Source organism: Panthera uncia, assembly GCF_023721935.1.
Source record: "Panthera uncia isolate 11264 chromosome C1 unlocalized genomic scaffold, Puncia_PCG_1.0 HiC_scaffold_3, whole genome shotgun sequence".
Taxonomy (NCBI): domain Eukaryota; kingdom Metazoa; phylum Chordata; class Mammalia; order Carnivora; family Felidae; genus Panthera; species Panthera uncia.
In genome coordinates, this window is record NW_026057584.1 from 77,460,422 (window position 1) to 77,478,804 (window position 18,383).

The 18,383-nt window shown below is 42.7% G+C and overlaps 1 protein-coding gene across 3 annotated transcripts in view; it reads right to left on the minus strand.

Moving 5' to 3' along the window:
* FMNL2 (formin like 2) overlaps window positions 1–11,478 on the minus strand; it is a 316,007-nt gene extending 304,529 nt beyond the window's left edge. For all 3 annotated transcript variants that reach the window (XM_049615644.1, XM_049615645.1, XM_049615646.1), the window contains exon 1: window positions 10,917–11,478. In XM_049615644.1, the coding sequence (XP_049471601.1) occupies window positions 10,917–11,033 (117 nt within the window). In that variant the 5' untranslated portion in view covers window positions 11,034–11,478. The remainder of the gene's footprint in view (window positions 1–10,916) is intronic.
* Between the last annotated feature and the right edge of the window lie 6,905 nt (window positions 11,479–18,383).

Sequence of the window (18,383 nt, forward strand, 5' to 3'; positions counted from 1 at the left end):
TCTCTCTGTCTGTCTCTCTGTCTGTCTCTCTGTCTGTCTCTCTGTCTGTCTCTCTGTCTGTCTCTCTCTCTCTCTGCCCCTCTCCCACTTGCGTGCTCACACTCTCTCAAAAATGAATAAACTTAAAAGAATAAAAAATAAAAGAACTCATAGAATCACAAAAGATAATTTGAAAGCATTTCACAAACAGCAAAGCACCAAAATGCCCAAATAGGGAATACTGCTCACTTAAACGTGCCTGACTCCAAATAAAGCATCATAAGGAACATTTTGCTTTTAGAAAGCCCTAGACTACTGGACTACTACTACTCCCTCGATGACGGTACATCATGACAGACTGATCTGGCTTGGTGACAGTGAAAAAAATAGATTTTGTTGGCCATTTCACTGTCCTCCTCCTCTTTTAATTCACCAGTTTTCCACAAGGAGTCACGTGAAGCATGATGTCAGCTTACTATGAACGCTTAGTATTCCTGGGCACCTACTACAAAGGAGTGATATGAGGAATACCAGGATGAGTAAGAATCTGTTACAAAGTGTCACTTCAACACAACTGGCAAGTTATGTGCAATTAACAGTCAGCCCAGTGTGATCAGCTACTCCGTTCTTGTCCTGTTTTAGCCCATATCATATCCTTCTCTAGTCAAGTCAGTAAATGCCTGCTGAGACTCTTCCCTGGGCCAACCGCTGTGCTGGATAAGGAAAAGTGCCAGGGCCTGTAAGATATGATCCTGGTCTTCTAGGAGCCCACAATGTGAATTGGCAAATAAAACAGACATAAATGATGGCTAAGAGTATAATGAATGGCTATGAAGCTACACATAAAAGCATCCCTTTATTTTACAATCACACCTCATACAAGGTGGTATTTCATCAAGGGCCCGATGAGTAAGAGAAATAATTCATACTATTCATACAATAAAAAGATCAAAAAGAGGAGAACTGTTTTTCCCACCTCCTCCAAGCTGATGCTGGCCTACAAGGACACTGGGAAGAGGAGTGATTTCAGAAGAGCCTTGAAGGCTGGATAGAATCCTAGAAAGAGAGAAGCCAAGAAGCACCTGCCATGCAGGAGAGTCACTGCGAGAAAAGGCATAATGGAGGGAAAGTTCTGTGTGCAGGGAGTGTTCAAGCAAGGAGACAGAAGAGGAGAGGGGTCTGGCCAGACTGTGGACGATTTCAAGGACAGCTCTGGGAGGGATACAGAAGTTACAGAGGTGAGTGTGGAAGGGAAACCCTAACAACAAACATGGCCGAAGAGCCTCTCAAATCACACCAATGTCTAGAATAACACGATAGGGCTTTGACAGGAAAACTGGGCCACAAGATTAAATCTGCACTCTGATACCTTTCAATATTTCAAAGGAATCAAGGAAGATGGCAAAAGCTAAAGGCCAGAATTTAGGCTTACAATGAATAAACAAAACGTGTATCTATGGGTGCAGACTTCCAAGTAGTGAAACCCCAGTGCAAACGCTCCCCATTCACGCTTTGCTCTAGGAACACAAATCAAAATGTCCTCTTCTCAATATTATGAAAAAGAGAGACACTACACACACAAAAGAAATAGCATTAGGGTTATCAATGAGGAGATAACCACAAACAACAGGAAGATGCTACAATGTCAATATTTCCTAACAGTCAGGCCTACTTGGGCTGAGGAAATCTCTCAAAGGAAGTAGTGGAAACCTCATGGTTAGAGTCACTTACAAGACGACCGCAAGGCACAATCCTGTGGTCTACTCTCTTTCACGTACGTCTGACCACGCGGAAAGTAAGTTCAGGTGAGTGACAGTGGCTGGGCAGCAGGGAGCCAAGCTGAACCACGTTTGAAGAAAAAAACCAGAAAACAGATTCTGATTCCTGATCCAGTTACAACAGTGCGTTCAGTTTGTGAAAATCCATCAACCTGCATACTTAATGATATGGGCCCATTTCTGTTTGTATCTTCTTCTTCAATAAAAAGATCTTCTAAAGGCTGATTTGGAGATATCCTCCTCCATAACAACCAAAAAAAGTTTTCAAGGGGTGCGTGGGTGGCTCAGTCAGTTACATGTCTAACTCTTGATTTTGGCTCAGGTCATGATCTCACAATTCATGGGATCGAGCCACATATCATCAGGCTCTGTGCTGACAGTGTTGAGCCTACTTGGGATGCTCTCCCCCCCCCCCCCCCATCCCCCCCCCGGCCCCCCCCCATGCCAAGCCCCCCCCCAAAAAAAAAAAAAAAAAAAAAAAATTAACAAAAGAAAACCTATTTTTAAAAAATACTAATGTTAAAGAAGTACTCCATTAAATGAGGATCTGGTAAATTCACAATCTAGAAATTTCTAAAGCAAACAAATGCTTTCCACAAGGCCGACAACTCTGACACTCAAAACTGCTATTGAGAAAGGACACTGGAGAGAATGAACCTGGCAAGCTTAATGGTTCCACAAACCCAGAAGGCCACATAGTTCTAAACAGTCCCTACTGGTTCACATCTGGAGGGCCCCATTCGTTGGCAGTGGAATAAGGATTGTGTGATAAGGCCCGAGGACTCCCCAATTCCAAGTTTATAGCTTCCCGGTCCCAAGACATTTGGACTGACTTGGCCTTCTAAGTTCACCAGGCAGAAGTCCTTGGGGATAACAAATCCCAATTATTCAAGATAGCCCACTGTCACTAAAAAGAGACAGCTTCCTCAGAAGAACCACAAGACTGACCATACTGGGGACTAAAAGGGCCAGAAGTGAAAGTAACCTACAAAACCCATTGACCGGATTCTTAGCCTTTGCAAATAGGCTCCCCAGCTTTCACAGAGATGAGGTGGGGCAGTACTGACTTCACTGGGCAATGTTGCCATGGAACAAATCTAATTGTGTCCTACCAACGTCTCCTATTAGTTATCCTAATGCTTTCTTCTACACACACACACACACACACACACACTCCCTAAAAGTAAATAAATGAGCTTATTTTCCATCTTTCTGCCATTGTAAGTCATCTTCTTTACCTTCCCCACCAAAATAAAAATAACTCCATTATCATTCTTTAATATTCCCATCTAAATCCAAACCTTCTCTTGCCCTGTTCCCAATTACTGCAAAGTTTTATCTGATTATAAACTACCTACATTTCCTTGAATGATTTATTTATATTTCTAGATGAAAATGAGACAATAATTGCCTCTATCCTCTCAATTCAAAAAACCACATACGCTGTCCTCAAATCCCAAACCACAAATGCTAAAGATTATGAATAAGAGGAATGTCTATTTGCTTATGTTATAACTACTGAAGAAATAACTAGAGTCTTGCATGGAGAACAATCAGCTCATTCTTGACCTACCATCCTATTTATCTTTCTATTCTCAAAGCTAATTGCTTATATAAGCATGCCAATTTGCCCTGATTATAGGATTCTTAATAAATGAATGTTGTTTACATTTCACAAGTGTATTTGAATTTCTCTCCGGGAAGCCAAGCTCATCAAGTCTTTGTAAGTGGTAAAACCAGAGATCAAAGCAAAAGGCCTACATTGAACCAACAAACAATTAAGCTTGAGAATAGAGGCCTAAGCAAAAATACAATTGATTTATTGATTTTCCTACTCCAGAAGTACACCTCAGGGCCACTGTTCACTCTTGAGCTATAATATATAGAACTTTCTCCGTCAATTTTCATCATGATTATTTGATGATCATTTCTTAAATAGTTAAATGAGTCTAAAATTCAACAGACTTTGATCCATTTCTTATTTCTCATCTTGGTGCTTTCAGTTCAATCAAAGGTCTTTAAGATTTTGGGGGGAAAATTTTGTTTGTTTGTTTTTTACCTCTTCTCCACTTAGCCTAATTTCCCCATAATTTTTGGTACTTCTTAAACAATTCCTTTCCTACTACACCCAATTTATCAACCCAGGCATCTATGGATTTTTGAGGCTCCCAGGTGATGCCAATATACAGCCAAGTTTGAGGACTACCATTTCGATTTGTCAATCCCTTCATTATCCTGCCTTCAAGCGTTCAGCGCAACTCCCAAGGGAAAAAAAGAACACAGAAAAGAAGTCAGGTTCCAGAGCAAATCCTTAATTCAAGGCAGGACCTTTAGGTAACAGGCATACCTTAGTGCCCAACATGAGCCACAGGGCCAAAAATGTAAACAATCGGACACCTTTCCCAAAGCCAACAAGTTCTTAGTATAAACCAGGCACAGGCACCATTTACCCCACAAAAATCAGTCGAGAGAGATTACTTGCGGCTATAGCAGGATCTAAACACCTCAAAGCTTTCAGCTTTTGTAGCAACGGACAGAGGGGCTTACAAACAGCAACTCCTCAAAGAACAAAGTAGACTATGTGTGAATTCCAAGTCACGAAAGCCCATTACAGGCTGCACAAGAACACCAAAAATGTGATCTGAGGAACACTTTTGGTGTGTCCTAAAAACTAGAAAAAGTTTGTTATGAGGTGACTATCTATAAGCTCTGCCACTGGTCATGGGTTTTTGTTTTGTGTGTGGTGGGCACGAAGATGTGACTCAGTTTGTTTTTTTTATTAAGACTGTGAGCAGAAAGTACACTTCTCCTGTTTACAACAAATACCACTAAACCTCAAGTAGGAATTCCCAGCCATCCTGGCCCACATCTGTGGGCCTCCGCTGCATCACAGCTCTCCGGCCTACCAGCTCTTCCCCAGACACTGCTTCCAAATTATATCCAATGGAAACTGCATACTCCTTGGTGTTTGGTTGAAAGCTCCGGGAAAAGAGGGAAAAGGGTGACTGGGAAAGGGGGAGACCACCTGCAGTCTGTGCAGACACTATCTTAAAGGAAAGAAAAGACAGGAGTTATCTCTGCCAGCAGTATTCAAGTAGATGAGAGCGAACCAGGTGCATGAAGCCTCTCTATACAAACCATGACCCCAAAGCCTGGGGACACAGTTCTCGTGGTGGGGAAAAGGAAGAAACATCCCCCATTCTAGAAGGGAAGAGACGGTTTGCAACTCACTCCCCCACTCTTAAGCAATTCAGTCTGTTCTTTTCTAAGGTGTCAGTGCTTTGTTCCTAAGAGGCTTCCAACTACCAGCACTCTCTTGCCAAGTGGAAAGGATCATCTGGAATCAGTGCTGCTTCTATCAGCCATCTTCATGCCACATGTTACCCGTGAGCATAAAGAAGCCCACTTCACCTTGCCCTTTAGCCCCAAGTCCTACGTATGAAAAAAAGGAGCACACTTCTAAGACCAAGCCCTTCAAGCAACAGTTTTTGTAAAGTAAAATGAATTTCCAGAACATGAGCCCACACTTTTTTCTTAAGCCCAGGAGGACTCTACGCGGCGGAGGGTGGGGGGAGGGGGGAAAATCCTTCCCCACTCTCAGGTGCTAGGATTCTAGGTCTAGAAACTGCCGACAGCAGGCTCACCTCAAAGAGGGCACCACTGAAGCCAATAATGCACTAGCCAGGTCTTGGGTTTGCAAAGAACTTCCAGTCACCAGCATTCTTCATACAGCTTCTGTGTGAGCAACTCTAACGGAGAGCTCACTGTTCATTTCTTTGACAACTCTAAATGTTAATATACTTTTCCTTAAGCTTAGGGGACTTTCAGTCAATGACCCTGGAAATTCTACTCTCTAGACCACACGGAATACAGCTAAAACACAGTCCTGCACAAAGCTCTTCAAAATGCAAAGTCAGCTGATGGAGCACAGGATGGTAGATTCTGGAAATTTTACACTTTCAAGTGCTAGCATCTAAAAAAAATCTCCTATCTTAATAGTTGTGTCAATTTTTTTTTTTTTAACGTTTATTCATTTTTGAGACAGAGAGAGACAGAGCATGAACGGGGGAGGGGCAGAGAGAGGGAGACACAGAATCAGAAGCAGGCTCCAGGCTCTGAGCCATCAGCCCAGAGCCAGACGCGGGGCTCGAACTCACGGACCGCGAGATCATGACCTGAGCTGAAGTCAGACACTTAACCGACTGAGCCACCCAGGCGCCCCAGTTGTGTCAAATTTTATTCCAACTTACAGAGGAAGAAAATCAAGGACCAGAGGAAAGATTTTAACTTGCTCAACCTGGTGCAGCAGATTAATTCTAGAAACTAGGTCTCCTGCCTCCCAGGCCAATGCTATTTGCTAAATGAGAGGCCACCAGCAAAAGTAATTCTTATCGCCTAAGGACTTAAGGGCATGCATACCTTTTCTTCCCAAAGGTCATCAGTTTGTGTTGCTGCCAGCATCTTACTGGAGCCAAACATTTGTATTCAGATAATAACCTCTGATTGATTTCTGTACCGGATATCCAAATATACTGGCATTATGGGAGGTGGAATGCACCCCAATAAGAAGCATATATTCCCAACTTTGGTGAAATAAAGCGGCTCAGTGATAGTACCTAGGATGAGCTAGAATGGCTCAAAGTTACAACGCTCCACCCTGCCCCCAGCCCAACTTCTCTACCTCCTTTCCGTAACAGGAGAAAGGATGTGAGAAAAATCAGCAAGCATCTGACGATGACCTAACTACACTCTCACCCATCCATCTGCTCAGCAGACTGCATGGCAAGAGCTCTCCTTGGAAGTGGTTAAAAGAGAACAACACCTTGCAAAGGGAAATAAACGTTAAAACTTGACTTTCCTTGTCCTTTCACAAGTAATTACATTCACAGTATATGCGTGGCACTGACAGATTGTCTCTCCTCTGATTTGGAAATCCTAAATTCCCAACCAAGGTAGTTCAAGTCTGCCTCGATAGAAAAAACCAAAGAGCACACTTTCAGACCAAATCAGTATTTAACTCCATGCCTGAAAAATGGAACGGCATAGTGAGGATGCCAAAATGTTTGACATTGAAAATAAAACATCAAGCGCACCTCACAGCGGTCACTTCTAAGACATTTTTGTCTATTTTATACAGCTTGAAACTTGCATTTATCAGATTTAGGGATTTTTTTTTTTTTCTTAAACAGCTTTACTGCTAGCTCCAGGCATTTTCCCCCTTTCCAGTTCAAAGGCCTCAGGAAGTATAATATAATATGGGGTGGGGGAGAGGGGGCAGAGAGCCCAATCTGGATTAAAAATCCTAGATCAGTTATTCCATATCTGTAGGACTGTGGGAAACTTAGGTAATTTTATTTCCAGAATGATTGTGAGGATTAAATGAATAATGTAAGCATGGGCGGGGGGGGGGGGGGTGCGTTCATAATAGGTACTCAGAAAACGTTCCTACTTCTTCCTAAAGCAGAATGACTATGTTCAACCTCAGGGCAAGAAGGAAAAAAAACTGGAAAGAAATCGACTCAAATTATTCACACACCCAAGTAGTTCTCAGTATCAGACATAATACTGCCCTAAACCATCACTTTCTAATCCGTCTTTTTGAATCTGTTTGCACAGCAGCCTGATATCTGATATCACACAGAGATATAGCAGCTAGGATAGAGGGCTTAAAATTATCCTCTCCTCTGACATTCAAAGAACGAATCCGACAGCTCCTTGACAAAGGCATTAGGGAACTTATATTTTATTTGTAAACAATGACTTCAAGCCAAAAATTAGTGAATGGTACGGAATGTCTAATGTAGAAAAAGGTGTTCTTGGACAGAGACCATCAATTCTTCACCCCACCCCAAAATAAACTTCATAGCGTCATCTTTGAAAATAAAGGGCAGAGGAGGGTGTATGTGTATGTATGTATATTTCCAACATTTAGGCAATGTTTAATACAATGAAGAGCCACATGGATATTTAATTATAAATGTGTAGGACCCAAAAAATACATACACACCAATGTTACCTGTAAAATATGTGACATACACACCCTAAAGGAATAAAAGTAGATGACTGAGTTTATGAAATACTTCTATCCAACAGTTTAACAAAAACATCACACACGTATGCACAAAGGCACATCACTTTACTGCCCTATCTGAAAGGTAGGTACAAAGATGCAAACAGTTACATGTATACAAGGAGTAATGTTTTCCCAGAAATACATTTTATAACTACTATGACAGTGCTGAAGACAAGCTCAAGAAGGAGAGAGACTCTCCTTAGGAAGATTAAGCTCCTAAGATTTGGATCCAATTTTTACTAGTCTTTAATTACAGGAAGTTCAGGAATTCAAATCTATTTCAAAACTTTTCCTATAAAAATTACTATTTTTTTTTAGTTAACCCCTCCACTGATCTTAATTCCACAATCTCTAACTCTCTCCTTTCCTCTTTCCATTCATATCTATTAGTTTTTTAGAGTCATACAATGTAACTTAGACTGATGAAGGGGTAAGGAAACAGTCTGAGTAGGTTTGGTCTCAAGATTTTCCAGAAATAGATGGACTTGTCATTTTCATTTTTATTTACTCCTTCCCAATGCTTTAAGTATTCTAGAGCTTGAGTGTAATTGTTTTCCATGTCTGAACTGTCTCATTAATTATTGACGTAAACCATACTTACTTACAATGAGGTGCTTGTATACTTTCCCGTACAGTACTACTATCCAGTTTTCCTCCCAAATCACATATATGATGTTCATCATATAAGGAAATAAGTCTAGTATCAATAATGCCAATATGATTCCCTGTGCCACAGGGTAAAGAATTTTCTCCACATATGTACTTCAAAATATGCCACCTAAAATTTATCCTTCTACCTTGATCTCTAGAATTAAATGGTTTGAGTTGACCACTTAAGCAATTCACAAAGAAAACCAAAGTTGAGAGCATCACATGTATAACTTCAGGGAAAAAAACAATTATCTTAAGAGAAATCACCTTAACTCTGGACTTCCATTAGCGCATAAAGAGGACACCTTTTAATTCCTCTTGTAGGTTTCCAAATAGCAGCTAGAGCTGACTAGGGGGAGTTACAATAAACACATTAACGTCCAAGTGCATCACCAAAAAGGCAGTCCCCAAGCTGAGACTTCTCCAAAAGCTTTGTCTCTATTCTGAAAAGGTCAGCCTGATATTTTTTGGTTTCGTTTTTTGTTGTGAGGTGCTTAAATATCATCAACAATTAAGAACCACATCCAGCAATTGTGTGTGACACACAGTAGAGTAAAAGTAACCACAACAACCAACCATTGCCCCAAGGAGTTTGTGATGCAGAATCATAAATGTGACATACTAAGTCTGTGACTGCTAGACTTAAGAGTAACACAAATCCACCATGCTAATGATGAAACATTTTTTCTAAAGATTAATTCATATCATGTGTTATTAATCAACAGCATAACTGAAATCTCAGGCAAAACACGCTATCCCAATTGAGCAGAACTTAATTGCATTATTGTGATCTGGTTTTCCTGTGTCACTGGCCCTTCCATTTCCAGTATACACATACATACACACAGCACCACAGGATGAAAAGACAGAAAGCCCAGAGCTAGAAGGTAAGAACCATCTGTCTGGAAGGAAGAGGATTTTGAATAAAAACGTTTGTCCCTGGAAAGACAGGTCAAGTATGCACCCAGGCTGCCTTGAGAAGTAATTAAGCCTATGCTGTTTCATTTCAGTGTGTCCCATCTTGCACAACGACGGGAGCAGCTGTGGGAGATCACAGAAGATGCAAAGCAAGACAGGGGGCCTCATCTATCTCCCGACTGCCACACCAGACTTTCCTGGTGGCGTGAAAAAAGCTTTTGCCCTCTGTTGTCTCGAAGAGCACAAAGCTAACCTAGACTCCAGAACGTTATACCCCCTGTCAAACCTGCCCTTTTAAAAGGCCTGAAGAAAGGCAAATTTAAATGTCCCGGTGTTCAGACTCAGAACCCTTCCCAAAGTTAGGAGGTTACACACCAAACACCCGCAGGCACACGCAAATTTGACTGCCTTGAGCACAAGTTTCTCTTGCTGCCTAGCCTCTTAGAGTTTAGAGGTAACTAGCTAAGAAAAGGTAAATGTACAAGTGTAAGGAATAGGAACGCGTCGGATCTTGCCTGTTTCCCTTCCAACATCCCTTTAAGGAGGCTGGGTCACTAAAAATCGGAAGTCTGGGGACCAGCTGTAGTACAGACTCTGGCTGGGTCGAGGGGGAGGCCGCCACACCCTCTGGAGCTCACAGCACTGACAAGCTGTGGTTGGGAGGGGCTCAGAAACTTAGTCCCAGCAGAAGGGAGAAAGAAGGGAGTCTTCAGTGTCTTGGATTTAAAAAGCTAAAAGCAGACTTCAAGAGGGAGCCGGGGATTTTGCTGTGTGTGCCGGGGATTGGGGGGGGGGGGGGGGGGAAGGGGGCGACCCTGATGTCAGAACAGCTCGAAACACGTCCCCGCAAAACTGCACATTCTTGTGGTTTAAGGTTTAAGACCAAAAGGAACGAGCTGAGGCAAAGCTGCTCTCCCGCCCGGGTTTCAGATCCCGCCCCTCCCAGCTTAGGGACCGGGGCGCCGCACTGCCGCGGGTTTCCTTATCTTTCCCTTTCGGGCCAGCTCCCCACGGCCAAGCCGCTACGTCCGCCTCCAAGTTCGCCTTCGCGCGCCACCCGCTGCCGGCCACATGCACCCATCTGCCCGGGACCCCGCATGCCGGACGGTCCGCGGGGGTGCGGGGATTTGGGGTTTTGTTTTTTTGTTTTGTTTTGTTTTGTTTTTTAACAAAAAGCCTTAGCGGCACGCCACCCCCTTCTCCCCGGCCCGCGCCACCTTCCCTTCACGCCCACGCCGCACCTCCCCGGCACACGCGCTGCGTGGTGCTTCTCCCGCCAGACAATGGGCTCTGGGCTGGCCAGGCAGCCCGCCCCGAGCCCCCGGCCCCTCCCGGGACCCCGAGAGGGCTGAGCGCGGGGGCTGGAGGGGAGCGGAGAAGAGTAAGGCTGGGGAGGCCACAATGGGGAAGGTGGGCGCCTCCCCCTTGGGACAGGAGGCTCGCTCCCGGCGCCGGGAGAAGAAGAGGGGGCGGGGGTCAGCTGCGCCTCCCCGCCCGGAGCCCCGCCGCGCACTCACCAGCACGATGGCAAATCGCTCTTCCAGTTCACCTGGCTCGGGCATCGGCAGCTTCAAAGGCACGTTGTGCGCCCTGAAATCGGTCTGCTGCGAATCCATGCTCCCCGCGTTGCCCATGTTGGCTGCACGCCGGGGCCGGGGGCTGCTCCGGGCCCCTCGCGTTCGCTTCGGAAATCAGAACAGCTCCCGGCGGCCGGCTCCCGCCCCGTGGCGCGACCCGCCCGGCTCCCCGCTCTCGGCTGCGCCCCGGCGAGTGTGCAGCGCGCACCGCTCCCTAGCAGCGCTCCGAGCCGAGCCGCCCCCCGGCCTCCCTCATGCTCTCCACCGCCCCAGCGCCGCCCCGGCCTCTTTGCCTCGGGAGGGGTCGTCAGGGCGCCGGGCGCCTATCTGCATGTTGCTCCTCTGGCACGCCGCCCCCTGCCTGCGATCGCGGCCAGCTGGCGCGTGCGTCCTCGGACTCGGTCTTGCGCCGGGCCGCGGCCGCCGCTGACACTTGCAGCCCCCGGCCGGCGAAAACAACGCTCTCTCGCGAAGCACCTCGAGCAGACAAATGCGGCTCGGCGCTCCCGACACAATGCCCCCCTCGCCCGGCCCCCGCCCCCGGCCAGGCCCCGCCCACTCGCCCCGCGGACTGCCGGGACGCGTAGTTTCTGCCCAAAGTGTCCGCACAGCAAACCCCGCCCGCTCCGGAGAGGGCCGAGCTGGGTTAGGACCGCTTGCCGCAGAGGCAGTGTGCACGCTTCTGGCTGCAGCTTACGTCCCTTTAGACCCCTCCTCACTCCCACGGTAGAAATAACCACCTCGTCTACGTGGGTTCTGAGACGTAGAAGGCACACCTGACAAGTGAATGCATGATCCAATCAACCGGTGATTGAACGCAAGCATTCTGATTTAAATTTCAGAAGCTTGTTACTGTTCAAAAGGCTCTAGCTTAACAGGTGGCCTGAAAGGTATTGGCAACGTCCTGCTTCATGAATTGGGGAGTGGGTCCGTGGGTGCTTATTTGATTGTTCTTTCTTCCTTATGTAAATCATTTTTGTGTGATTGAAATGTTTTCTAAACAATTACATACTTGTATGGGTTTTCTTTATAAATATCCGTTATAGTTATATGTATATATGGTCAGACGCTAGAAGTTGGAAGAGAAGGATTCAGTTCGATTCAAAACACCGGTCAATAGCTATTATGTATGGGTTACTGGGTTCCTTCGTGGGAGAAAAAGAGGATTGCTCCTGCTCCGGAATACTTCACAGTGTAGTGCAGGAGAAATTTTACACAAATAACCATATCTCATGTGAGATAGAAAGGAGGACAGAGTATTTGGGGAGGCTTGGGAGGTGGCGTTTGGCTGTAGCTACCTTATTCCTCCATAGCAGTCTTGTTCCAGGTGTTTTACAAAGAAGATTGGACCCAGCCTTATCTCTGGGATGCTTTCCAGATTATCACTATCCGACATTAAAGCAGTGGAAATAGAACCAACCTTATAAACACGACTTTAACCAGGTGCCCATGTTGTAGATTTCAAGGGCATCCACCTGGTTGACTTGTGGCTGAACAACTGTAATTCGTTCTTTCTGCGCTTGGAGCCGTGTTTCTTAATCCTGGTTTATCAGATTCACGTGGGGAGCTTGTTGTGGAAACTCCACACACCTTGGACCCTGCCTGTTCAGAATTTCCCTGAGCTGAGAGCTGGAGCATGGACAGGTGTATTTTTAACAAGCTCCCCAGGTCATTCTGATATGCAACCAAGGTCGTTACCCTGTTGTTAAAAAGCAACTGCTTCTGGAGAAGGTAACACACCAAGACTAAACATCAAGGACCCCATTTTTCATTTAGCTTTATAAAGCCCAAGATACCTTGAGCATAGTAGATGTTCAATGACTTTTGTTGAATTGACAAATGGGTTTCACCAAAAGCCTATGGAGCAAATACACACATAAATTCTTCGTGTGTGGGTATCATCTATTAAATAAATGGCTTCTGGTCTTTTTAAAAAGAAGGAAGAGAGGATAAATAAATTCAAATTAAAAGTCTGAATAGATGCAACCTGTATTTCAAAACTATATTGTATCAAAGTTAACGGTAAGCATGTTACCCATCAAAGAAAGAAAAACAGGAATATAGATACATACACATACCCCAACTAGTGAAAATGAGTGAGAAAGAAAAGCAGTTAGTTCAAACCAAGTGAGACATTTCTGACCCACAAATGTATTTGTTTTCTTTCCAATCTCTAGACATATACTTTGGATCTGATTGACACAGAATCAGCCCACCCAGGGGGTTGACCGTCTGGATGGAGAAGCTAGAGTTCTTTTCTGCACTTGAGAAATCCTTTTTTATTACATTTATGACTCCCTCTGGCCATATTTCTGCCAGTAACCAGGACCTTTTTCTCCCCCTTAAGTCTTATCACATCTAGTCTCTCTCATAATGTCACACTTTGAGAGGAGCCAAAGGACAAAGTGTGCAAATCCATGAACCAAAAGAACTCAGCCATTTCAAGGTTTGCAATCTTTAATATTCGGTTATTATTTGTGAGTGTTATTAAATATAAAAATAAAACACTCCATTATATTATACAATTTCTGTAAGAATTTCTATCAAACAATATTTGGAGGAGGGCTCAGGGAGGAGGAAGAAGACATTTCTTTGACTGTAACACTCTTAAACTCTCCCCACAAAATTTAAATTGGTTGACCGTTTTTATTTATTTTTTTAAATATTTATTTTTGAGAGAGAGAGTCTAGGTACAATGGGGGGAGGAACAGAGAGAGAGAAAAGGAGACACAGAATCCGAAGCAGGCTCCAGGCTCCAAGCTGTCAGCAAAGAGCCAGACGTGGGGCTCAAACTCACAAACCATGAGGTCACGACCTAGGCTGAAGTTGGACGCTTAACCGACTGAGCCACCCAGGCGCCCCGGGGTGATCATTTTTAAATATGTATTTCATTTTCTGATTATTAAGACATACGACTTGTTATAGCTGCTGTTGCAAAATACTGGCAAAAAATTAACTGTTAAAACTATCCATTCACCTTCCATGGAAAATGAAATGTTAGAACTTTATATTCTATGTACTAGGCATTTGCAAGTTATGCCAAGGATGGCTTGATCAGGAATTCCCCCATAATGGTGTAATTGCTTTCAAAGAAGCTCTTCCATCATTCAAAACAAATACTCCTCCTACAAGGTCAGCTGAGTTTCATTGGTATCTCAAGTTTTAAATGTAAGGAAGTGCTCTATAGCTAAATTCACTTAACTTCTTAAAAAGGCACTGGTCTAAGAAGATTCTCTTTTTTTTTTTTAATTTATTTATTTTTTTTTAACGTTTATTTATTTTTGAGACAGAGAGAGACAGAGCATGAACAGGGGAGGGGCAGAGAGAGAGGGAGACTCAGAATCTGAAACAGGCTCCAGGCTCTGAGCTGTCAGCACAGAGCCTGACGCGGGGCTTGAACTCACAGACCGTGAGATCATGACCTGAGCCGAAGTCGGACGCTTAACCAGCCAAGCCACCCAGGCACCCCAGAAGATTCTCCTTGTGTGTATAATTATAAGAAATGAGACAAGCACCCTACGATAAACAAAGCCATCAATAGCCCTGAATCAAAACTGAAACAGTGATAGCTGGGATTTTAGAGTGATTGCTTTATGTCAATTTACATCCACAAGAGTCCTGAAAGATTTATCTATCTATATTTATTTTTTTAAATATTTATTGAGCGCTTACTATGAACCTGATACTCCCATTGATTTTAAACAAAGTGTAAACATGGTTTATTCAGTTTCCAAACCCAAGTAGTGATGGCTTCAATAATATATTCTCATTAAACTTGAAATCTTGAAAAAGGTGGATGCTAGTGTTAGTGCAGCAACTTAGGAAGGCTAGGACCAGTATTTCTGTGATGACTTGGTCTTTCCTACATGCTTACAAAATCGCTGCTACAGTGCCATGAATCAAGGATGTGCTCGGGACAACTAGTGGGGAAGAGGTGATTTCAGGTCTGTTCAGAGGTCTGTTCCTTTTATCAGGAGATCAGAAGTCCGTTATTCCTCATGTTCCAGAACTGAATGGGACAGTCATCCCTTGCTACAGGAAGACCTGGGAGACTGAGATAAACCCTGGGGAGGGTCACATTTCCTCAACCGGATAGAATCAAGGTTCAGATAAAAGGTAAAGGGAATAGATATGAGTAAGAAATGGGGAGACAGCAACATCTTCTAACTCCTACCCCCACATTTCAGATCTTTAAATATGACTTTATATTTGCATAGGACTTCATATTCTACAAAATACTTTTACTTGCTTGATCTTATTTCATCCTGTCAATACAACACAAGGAATTTAAAGCTCAACAAGGTGATTTTTCCCTAGTTTATACAAGTGACAGAGTTACAAGTTATGTATTTTGATTTCCAAACCAGTATCCTTTCTTCAAAAAAAAAAAAAAAAAGTTCTCTTAGGGCAGCTGGGTGGCTTAGTCAGGTAATTGTCTGACTCTTGATTTTGGCTCAGGCCAATGATCTCACAGTTCATGAGATGGAGCCCTACATCTTGGGATTCTCTCTGCCCCTCCTCCTCTCTCAAAATAAATAAATAAACTTTTAAAAAGTAGTTCTCTAAAATTATCATTTAGAGTTAGAAGCATAATCAGATTTCTGTTTCTGATCAAGATAGAGTAATAGGGACCAGACTGAATTTGAAAGTAATAGAATACAGGACAAAATATATTAAACAATGTCCCTCAAGAGTTACGTGAGATAGAAAGAGTATTTGGGGAAGCTTTAGAGATGATCTTTGTAGCTATCTTATTCCTCCATAACAGCCTTGTTCCCAGTGTTTTACAAAGAAGAATGAATGCAACTCTATCTTCTGGGAGGCAATGAAAAAAATGAAGTGAACCCTACAATCACTCCAGCTCACTTCCTGGAGAGTTTCTAGATCACGGTGCACAGAGAAGAAACCCAGACTGGGCCTACCGGAGTCCCTGACTTGAGAAGGCAGAGGTGAGAGTCCAGAGAACCTAAGAAGGCTAGTGTTCTCAGGATAGAGTACTGGGGGAAAAAAAGCTGCAAGAACTCCAGATGTCTGAACAGAACAGAAAGGAACTTCCTCAACTTGATAAAAGGCATGTACAAAAAAACCTACTACTAATATCATAATTAATGGTGAGAGACTAAATGCTTTCCCCTAAAATCAGGCAAAAGGGAAGAATATATGTTCTCACCATTTTATTTATTTATGTTTATTTATTTTTGAGAGAGAGAGAGAGGGAGAGAGAATAAGCATGGGAGGGGCAGAGACAGACAGAGGATTCAAAGCAGGCTCCACACGGACATCAGAGAACCCGACGTGGGGCTCAAACTCGTGAACCATAAGATCATGACCTGAACCGAAGTCAGATGCTTAAAGAACTGAGCCACCCAGGTATCCCTGTTCTTAGCATTTTAATTCAACATTGTGTGGGAGGTTCTAGCCAGTGTAATAAGAGAGAAAACAAACAAACAAAAAGCCATCCAGTTTTGAAAAAACGAAGTAAATTGCCTTTGTTCACAATGACATGATCTTCTATGTAGAAATTCTTAAGGAATCTATAAATTAGTAACTGGAACTAATACGTGAGTTTAGCAAGGTTTCAGGACACAAGATTGATATATGAAATTAAAATATGGGGACGGGCAAAATGGGTTCAGATTTCCAGTTACGGAATGAATAACTCATGGGGATGAAAGGTATAGAGAATATAGTCAGTGGTATTTTAATAGCATTGTAGGGTGGAAAAAATGTTATATGCTATAACTATACAGCATGAAACTTTCAAAAATTTAAATTATGAAATACCATTTATGATAACATCAAAAATATAAAAACATAAAACATAAAATTTCTCCTTTTGCCAGGCATAAATATGGCAAAAGATATGCAAGACCTGTACACTGAAAACTACAGTATACTGTGTTCATTGGTCAGAAGACTCAACATTTTTAAGATGCCAATTCCCCCCGAATGGATCTATAGATTTCACGTATTACAAAACAAAATCCCAGCAGACTTTTTTGTAAAAATAGACAAGCCAATTCTAAAAATCATGTGGAGGGGCGCCTGGGTGGCTCAGTCGGTTAAGCGTCCGACTTCAGCTCAGGTCACGATCTCACGGCCAGTGAGTTCGAGCCCCGCGTTGGGCTCTGGGCTGATGGCTCAGAGCCTGGAGCCTGCTTCTGATTCTGTGTCTCCCTCTCTCTCTCTGCTCCTCCCCTGTTCATGCTCTGTCTCTCTCTGTCTCAAAAATAAATAAACGTTAAAATAAAATTTTTTTTAAATAAAATAAAAAAATAAAAAAAATAAAAATCATGTGGAAATGCAAAGGACCTAGAAGAGCCAAAACAACTTTGAAAAAGAACAAAATGGGAGGATTAACTCTACCTGATTTCAAGACTTATTGTAAAGGTACAGTAATCAAGAGAGTATGGTACTGATTACTGATATCAAGATAGACAGATTGATGGAATAGAATGGACAGTACACACACACACACACACACACACACACACAAACTCACACATACGTTGACAATGGATTTTGACAAAAGTGTATTGACAATTCTGGGGAGAAATCATAGTCTTTTCAACAAGTGGTTGAAATGGTGGTTGTGGAGAAACTAAATATCTACATTTGAAAAATGAACTTCAGTATCTACCCCACACCATCTGAAAAACAACTCAAAATAGACAAGAGACCCAAGTGCAAAAGATAAAATTAAAAAGCTTCTAGAAGAAAATGTAGAATAGAAAAATCTAAAAGATTTTTTAGAAAAAACAGCAAGAAAAAATTTGATAAATTAGACTTCATCAAATTTTGCAACATCTGTTCTTTGAAAGATGATTAACAGAATCAAGACCTACCACAGACTAAGAGAAAAATGTGAGTAAATTGTATGTTCAATAAAGGACCTGTACCCAGAACACATAAAGAATTCTTATAACTCTATAAAAAGAAAACAATGGACAAAAATTTTAACAAACACTTCACACATGGAAATACATCCATAGCTTCAAGCACATAAAAAGCTGTTCAACATCATGCCTTATCAGGAGAATGCAAATTAAACCCACAATGAGATACCATTACACATCAATTAAAATGGCAAAAATTAAAAAGACTGACCATACCAAATGTTGGCAATGATGTGGGACAGCTAGAACTCTCATATGTCGCTAATGGGATTGTAAACTGCCACTTTGGACAAGACTTTGGAGTTTTTTTTTTAATTTAAACATTATGCCTACCATGTGATCTAGCCATTCTGCTCATAGATATTTACCCAAGAAATATGAAAGCATATGTCCATACAAAGGCTTTTACATAATGTTCATAGAAGATAGTGTCCATCAACAGATGAAACTGGTATATCCACAGAATGGAATACTAATCAGCAATAAAAAAAAGTATGAACTACTGAGGCAC